The sequence below is a fragment of the Canis aureus genome, chromosome 2, assembly GCF_053574225.1.
Source record: "Canis aureus isolate CA01 chromosome 2, VMU_Caureus_v.1.0, whole genome shotgun sequence".
Lineage (NCBI taxonomy): Eukaryota > Metazoa > Chordata > Mammalia > Carnivora > Canidae > Canis > Canis aureus.
Genome location: NC_135612.1, coordinates 48286161 through 48294050, shown reverse-complemented (window position 1 = coordinate 48294050; position 7890 = coordinate 48286161). Strand labels below are relative to the sequence as shown.

Here is a 7890-nt window from a genome sequence, read left to right as displayed (position 1 = left end):
CTGCCAGGCCCAAGGTCAGCCCTGGCCCCACCGGTCTCAGGAGCCATCTGGGAGTTTGCTGGGGCAGACCTTTTCTCTGCCCTGGTGGGTTGCAGCAGACACCTCCCCAACCCCAGAGCTCACTCGCCCATCGCCCTCAAAGGATGAAACCACTTAACTACCGAAGACAAGACCTAACTCCAACACCCTCAGAAGACCCAGGAGACCATTAATGGTGAGAAATGTAGGCAATGTTGGGTCCTGCAAATTCATGACTCTGCTCCAGGAAGAAATGCGCCAGGGGGAGGTGGCTGCAGGGGGCACAGTCAGAGAGGCAGCATGGGGTCCTCACAGAGCCCGGTACTACCTCTGGCTCCAGAGCTGATCCTCTTCCCTCCCCTCCCTCCCAGTCCTCCCCTATCCCTCTCCCCTCCCCTCTCCTCTCCTCCACTCCCCAGTCCTTCAATCCCCTCCCCTATCTCCTCCCCTTACCCCTCCTGTTCCCCTCCTCCCTTCCATTCCCCTCCCCTCCTCCTCTCTCCTCCCCGCTCCCTCCCCTCCCCGCTCCTCCCTTCTCTTCCCTCTTCAGGACAGGGCAACACCAATGTCCAATCTGCTGACATGGTCACCACAGTCTCGCTGGCAGGTCTGGGGCACGGGTATATCCCATCCCTCGGATCTTGCTCTTCAGGGCCATCTCCCTCTGATTCCACTTAAATGGAATCCAAACACAGGACTCCCACTGGAGAGGGCAGGGAGAGGAGACAAAGACTTTCAGGGACAACGTGCCAATTCCTTATAAGAAGTCCTTTGGCAGGACTCCTGGGTGGCTCAGTGGTTGAGTGTCTGCCTTTGGCTCAGGGCATGATCCTGGGGTCCTGGGCGAGTCCTGCAGGGAGCCTGCTTCTTCTTCTGCCTGTGTCTCTGCCTCTGTGTGTATGTGTCTCATGAATAAATAAAATCTTTTAAAACAAAAGTCCTTTGGCATCAAGACTCCCATCTCTCCCCCATCCCACACGCTGTGGGAATAGCTCTGTGAATATACTCCTGAAAGAACACTCAGGCGGTAGGGGGAAGGGCTCTGACACTAGGAGTCACCTTTCCCCTCAGGCTCTCTGCAGGCCCCACATGACACACTGGGAAAGACCAGTTTTGTCTGCGTAAAAAGGGGCACTGTGGGGGCTGATCCCCCAACTGAATTCGCCAAAATAAAAGGCAAGGGTGCAGCATGGGCCAACTCTTGGGGCCCACCAACTCTGGAACACCCTCTCCCCCAACCAGGCTGGCCCCTCCCTGGGTGTCTGAAGGCCCCTACCCCCAGGAGACCCTACCCAATGGGACCTTCCCACAGGGGCTTGCTTCCCCATAGCCCCACTGGGAGGAGGAGCCACCCTGACAATTCCAGCTGCGAGAGAAGTGAACGAGCTGCTTCTCTGGGGAGAGTAAGGTAGAGCACGCTGCCAGCTCCTCCCTAAGTTCCAAGGACCCCACGTCGGGATGGAAGCAAATGAGCTATCCTTTCTGGCGCTCACCCACAGGCCTGCTGACCCGGCTTGGACTCCGCCCGTTCCTGCTGTTCACAAGCTGAAGCCAAGCCAGGTAAGGAGGAGGCAATAATCAGCCGGCACTTTGACACAACTGGTTCTTTCTTCTCCGGAGATACCCCAAGATTCTCCAAACACATTAGGTCTCAGTTATGTTCTTGCCAAAGCGGCAGCCTCCAAGAAATGATCAGATGCACCTACACATGCATCTGGAAGCATCCACCATGTGTCCTCCTGTCCTCCAGCCCGAGTGCATTCCTAAGCTGTCCTCTAAGCCACCAGGACCGGGACGCCTGGGTGGCTCAGTGGTTGAACATCTGCCTTTGGCTCAGATCGTGATCCTGGGGTCCTGGATCGAGTCCCACGTCGGCCTCTGTGCAGGGAGCCTGCTTCTCGCTCCGCCTGTGTCTCTGCCTTTCTCTCTGTGCCTCTCATGAATAAATAAAATCTTTTCAAAAATTTAAACACCAAGACCAGGCATCTCCCCCTGAGCCCCCCACCTCTGCCCTCCTCCCAGCCTTGAGCCCATACCCCTGAGCCCCAAAAGGCACCTTGCTGGTGCCTCCTCAGAAAACATCCAAACTGATGCACACCTGGGTCACGCCAAAAGGGTTTTATTTAAGAGCCTGTAGTGCTGAAGCTCAAGAATTTGGAAGGTCACTCTCGGCCAGCCAGCAGGTGGCCCGGTGTTGATGTGTAAGGCGGAAGAATCCAGCTTTCCCGCATGGAGTTCCAGTTCCAAGGTTCAGAGGGTGCCCAGCTGCTGGCGGCTGGTCCCCCTGAGTCACCACTCTGGCCCAGGAGTACCCTGTGGAGGGGAGGCAAACAGGGCGGAGGAGAGCAGAAGGAAAGCAAACCAACACATGAGACAGAGTGGGCAGAGGGACAGGTGGTCGTACAGGTGTGTTCTGCACTGCACTCCGCTCGAGCCGTCTCCCCGGGCACCCCCTCTTTCCTGCAGAGGCCCTCACGCCTTCCCAAGAGTCAGGGCCTCAGGAACCCAGGGACCCAGCAGACCTGATGGCCCTTCTAAGAACAGGTGAATCAGAAAAGCCTACAGAGTTTTCATCCAAAGCAACAGGGCAGACTACCAACAGGCAAATGCACAAACCCTGCACAATGCCAGAAAAGAAACAAGGGGATAAAAAAAAAAAAAAAAAAAAAAAGCAAAACCCCTCTCCAGAACAGATTGCCAGGACCCCAAAGGCACTGCTAAACAGAGCTTTAGCAGAAGCAGCTTGGCTGCAGCAGATAACCTCAACCCTTAGGAAACAGCAAAATGCAAGGTCTTCACCAACCTGAGAGGTCAGCCCTGCTTCTGGAAGCCCACAGACGTCTGGGCCCACAAGCTCTGAAACAAGCCACCGCCCACCATCCCCACCCACACCTGCAGGAGGAGGCTTGCTGCTGTAACCTCCTGGGTTCAGGAGGATTTCCAGGACAGCCTGGCCTACACCAACTTCAAACCTGGCCCCCAACACTGTGCCTTTTCCAGCCAACCCAACCCCCATTCATCTGAATCACCACAGTGATTTTTTAAAATTCCATTACCAAGAGCAACAGTGTAGAACAGGGCAGAGAAACACACAGAGGATGTTCCTAACGAAAAGTTGCCTTATACTCCTCTTCTCCCCCCAGAAAGGGAGAAATTCTAGGTGTACAGACACACACACCCACACACACTCATGCATGCACATGTACACACGCATACATATAGGTTTTTCCCTGATATTCAAAATTCTTTGTGAATTAGCTCTGATTCTGCTGAACCCTTCTTTTTAAAAAGGAAAGAAAAGGAGCCACAAACACCAGTATACTTCTGCAAGGGCTGGCCAGCTCATGACATTTCAACTGAACTTTCACACAGCCATCACCAAAAGCAGGCCAGAATTTGGCCAAGCCCGGAAGACCACCAAAAGGTCAGACATCTAGAATGTTGTAGATCCAGGAGAGCAGAATGTCAGAAAATTAAAAGCTGAATCCTTCAGGCTTTTTTTTTTTTTTTTTTTTTTTTTAGGTTCCTGTTAACTTCTGATCTTTACTCTTTACTTTTAATAACAGTTACCTTATTTTTTAAGTCAAAGTGTTTTGACCTCTGCCCCTTAGCAAGGCAAAAGCCTTCTTGAGGAGGAAAGGGTGGCATTTTAAAGGGGCTTCCAGAGCGTGGTAGAGGAGACTCCTGCAGTGATATTCTGAGCTGATGTTCGACACAACTGTGCCAGAGTTTCATCAACAACATTTGTTTTGGTTTCAACACCTCCAACGAGACAGATTCCAGATCCTTCACACCCCAGGCTGCAGCTGACCAACGTTCCACAGGATGCCAACATGCTGGAAATAGGTTTTACCTGAAAGAAAAGGAAGAACCAGTCAGTGCCCTCAGCAGAATCCTGCATCCATTCTGAGCCTAAAGTCTCCAGCCTGCAGGTCACACTCACCAACCACAGGATTTTTGAACATGCTGTCTGGAAGGTAACTCCTTCATTCCCTTCAGCTCCTACCTCAGGATCCTAGCTCCCTATGCAGACTCCCTAGTACATCACTTCTTTTCTCCTTGCATCCTTCCTTCCTAGCAATTCAACCAGTGTTTACATCGGGGCTCAGCAAAAGTTTTCTGTAAAACTCCAGAGAGTAAGTATTTTTCACTTGCTAGGTCCTACATTCTCTGTAACAACTACTCAACTCTGTTCTTGTGGATCAAAAGCAGCCACAGAGAGCATGAAAATGCTTGAGGGGCACCTGGGTGGCTCAGTTGGTTGAGCATTTGCATTGACTCAGGTCATGATCTCAGGGTCCTGGGATTGAGCCCCATGTCTGGCTCCCTGCTCAGTAGGGAGTCTGCTTCTCCCTCTCCCTCTTCCCCTGCCTGTGCTCTCTCAAATAAATAAAAATCTTTGATGGGATAAGCACTGGGCGTTACACCGTATGTTGGCAAATTGAACTTAAATAAAATATTAAAAGAAAGAAAAAAGAAAGAAGCTTGAGCATGACAGTGTTCCAATAAAACTTTATTTGTGGACACTGAAATTTAATTTGTAAACAATTTGTACATGTCGTGAACTGTTGTCTCCTAATTCTTTCTCAACCATTAGAAATGTAAAAATCTTGGCTCGTGAGCCACACAAAAACAGGCAGACCACCAGATCTGACCCACAGGCCATAGTTTGCGAACCCCTGGTTTACATCATTACCTGCTTCATATCTGACTCATTTAGGCTGAGAGCTCCTCGCAGGCAAAACCCTTGTCTGAGCTCCCTCACCTTTAACCTCCAGCACCAAGCACACAGTACCAGGCAATGTGGGGATACGAAAAACATTCATGCAGCAAGTGAAAGAAAGCTTGGAAACCAGATCCACTCAAGACCTCATTCATCCAAAGAGATACAAGAAAGGAGGGGAAATCCGCAAGGTCAAAGCCACCAATGTTCTCTGTTCACGCTGGATCATGGGCATCACAAAATCACACATATAAAAACAGTGGGGATTTAACAGAAGTTACAAAATAATGAATTTCTTTTCAAAATGTTACATGACCCCAAATATAAATATCATCATTATTGGGTGACTGTCTTTTAAAGGACATGGACATCCTAGTTTTAGGAAATATTTGCTGGAAAAGGGACATGATGTATGTCACTTACCCTCAAATGAGTTCAGAAAAAAAAAAAATCCATATGCACACACACAGAGCCATCACCAGGTAAATGAGGCAAAATGTGAAACCAGGAAAATCTGGGTAAAGAGTATACTATTTTTGTTCTTGCAACTTTTTTTTAAGTTTGAAATTACTTCTGAATAAAAACTTCTTTTAAGAAAAGAAAAAAAAAAAAAAAACAGATAAGGGTATCCTCATATTGGCCACTAGGGTATCTCCCTCAACAGACTGGAGGGTGAACAAGGCAAATCGCATAGCCATGTCCAAGCCGTGCAGGGTGGCTTTCCTCCAACACCCACAGGCACTGCCCCCCAGGCTGGGGTGGGGGTAACCTCCGAACGGCTGACATCCAGGGAGCCCAGGTATTCGCCCCCCGCCCCCATTCTACAGATGTAGCCTGCAGACCTCAAGTGTTCAGACTCCCACCAGGCCTCCCCACAATTATCAGGCTGCACCACTGCAGGTTCAACATTGAGGATGGGGCAGTGGGGGCTAGGGGAACCGGGGGACAGAGGAAAGAGTTTTCAAAGCTTTCAAAGACCAAACCATGAATGGGCATGCCAATATTGCTGATGTGGTGACAGCACATCTTGGGGATGCTACAAGAGCCTGTCCCCGGGTTTTCCGCCAGGATCTCTATCAGTGCACATCCTCCCAGGCATCTGTTTACACCCCTGTACTTAAATCTTTTTTTTTTTAAATAGAGTTTATTTGAGAGAGAGCACAAGCAGGGGGAGAAGCAGAGGGAGAATGAGAAGCAGACTTCTCACTGAGCAAAGAGCCGGATGCGGGACTCGATCCCAGGGCCCCAGGATCATGACCTGAGCCAAAGGTAGATGCTTCACCAACTCAGTCACCCAGGCACCCCACACTTGTGCTTATAGAATAAATGCACACAGTGGATGGTAGAATGGAGCAGACACAGGGATCCCCCCTCCCCACGAATCACCACACTCAGCACAATTCCTCGGTTCCTCCACAGCAGAGCTAAACCTGCAGGGCTGCCACCAGAAAGGAGAAAACAGAGCTTCCACACACCTGCACAGGGGAGCAGTCACTCTGGACACATGCAGTTGCCTTTAGGGGTCACCAGCTCCTTGGCCTCTTAAGAAGGAGGGGAGCCCCATGGCGAGTCTGAGCAGTGGGTTTAGCTTCAGACTCTCCAGTGATGCTCTGATTCAGGAGGTTCCAGGAGACCATGGACACAGACACTACGTCTCTTCATTTCATCCTGCTGCCTCCCCAAGGTCATGCAGCTTTGGGGTTTTCCTCTGGAGAGCTCTGGGGCTGGGGGGCAGAGGCTCACAGCTGCAGCTCACCTGGTGCTCCCTCCACTCGCTCAAACTTGCACACTTCACACATGCTATTAACTCCTCCTGCAACGCCCTCGCTCCTCCCTGGCCCTCAATCTGCTTTGGGGTGCTTCCTTTCAAACCCACCACCATCTTCCTCTCCTTTGGAAAGAGCTTCTTGCCCAAGAAAGGCACCCCTCCTGGCTGTCCACAGCACCCCATTCTTTCCTCCCCTGTGGTTCTCAGGCTGTCAGTGCTCCTGCTGTCTCCTCATCTCAGCACCAGCTTCCCAAGAGCAGGTTGGGCTCAGCCTGCCTCACTCATGGCCAATGGAACAAGCAGGCTCCCAAGCTGGACACATGGAGTGCGGGGTGAGCAGAGATGTTTTTTTTTTAATCTAAATTCAATTTTCCAACACAGAGTATAACACCCAGTTGAGGAAGATTTTTAAAAGGACTCTTTTAGCCTCCTTCTCTCCTCCAGAAGAGCCAAACTGCTACTGACACTCCTGCTTCATCATTAAAATAAACCCGACAGAGTCTCGATGCTGAGCCCACCCCCATCCTCCTTTGAAGCTCCCTGAGAAGTGAAGGCATGGTTAGGCGCCATGCCTCATGCCTGTTCCCTTCAAAAACTTCCAAGTGTCCTTCTTGCCCAACAACACTGGGTTATAACCATCATGGAGAGAGACGTGTCCCAACCTGTCCATGTCCCTCCCATGCTTTGTTTGGCAGCAGAAAAAGTCCTCAACACAAGAAGCCCCTGGCCAGCACCCTGGCAGCTGACCTCTCAGTGCAGCAGTGAGGGCCACCTCAGGAAAGGGCACACCGGCCACAAGAAATAAATGACAAAGGAGCAAAGGGAGGAGCCCAGGCCCTTGCTGTGAGGATGTGTGAGATGGAGACAGACGGAAGGATCACCACGACCTGTGAGCACTCCTCCAGCTTTCAACCCAGGACGCCAGAGAAGGGAACAACTGAATAATGTGGCTAGTTATTTTTTTAAAAAGCACTGCTGGTGAGAATTATTTGTGCTGGGTTCTTGTTTTTGTTTTTTCTTTGTGCCTGATTCTTACATAGATCTATATAAATTCTGTGTGTGTGCGTGTGCGTGTAGGCAAGAAACTGAGTAAGTCATGTTCACTTAACGGTAAATTTTCATTGCTGCACAAATTCCTGGTTTTTTTTTTTTTAAGATTTTATTTATTCATGAGAGACACAGAGAGAGAGGCAGAGACACTGGCAGAGGGAGAAGCAGACTCTATGCAGGGAGCCCGATGTGGGACTTGATCCCGGGTCTCCAGGATCAGGCCCTGGGCCAAAGGCAGTGCTAAACCGCTGAGCCACCCGGGCTGCCCCACAAATTCCTATTTGCATAGGTTCTCCCCTCATAGACCTGAAACTCAAAGAGTTTTGAGGTG

At 50.5% G+C, this 7890-nt stretch overlaps 1 protein-coding gene across 1 annotated transcript in view; it reads right to left on the bottom strand.

Annotated features, from left to right (window-relative positions):
• Positions 1–2121: 2121 nt before the first annotated feature.
• FAM174B (family with sequence similarity 174 member B) overlaps positions 2122–7890 on the bottom strand; it is a 42820-nt gene continuing 37051 nt past the window's right edge. Inside the window, exon 3 of the mRNA XM_077871092.1 lies at positions 2122–3871. Coding sequence (XP_077727218.1) covers positions 3868–3871 — 4 coding nt within the window. The 3' untranslated portion in view covers positions 2122–3867. The remainder of the gene's footprint in view (positions 3872–7890) is intronic.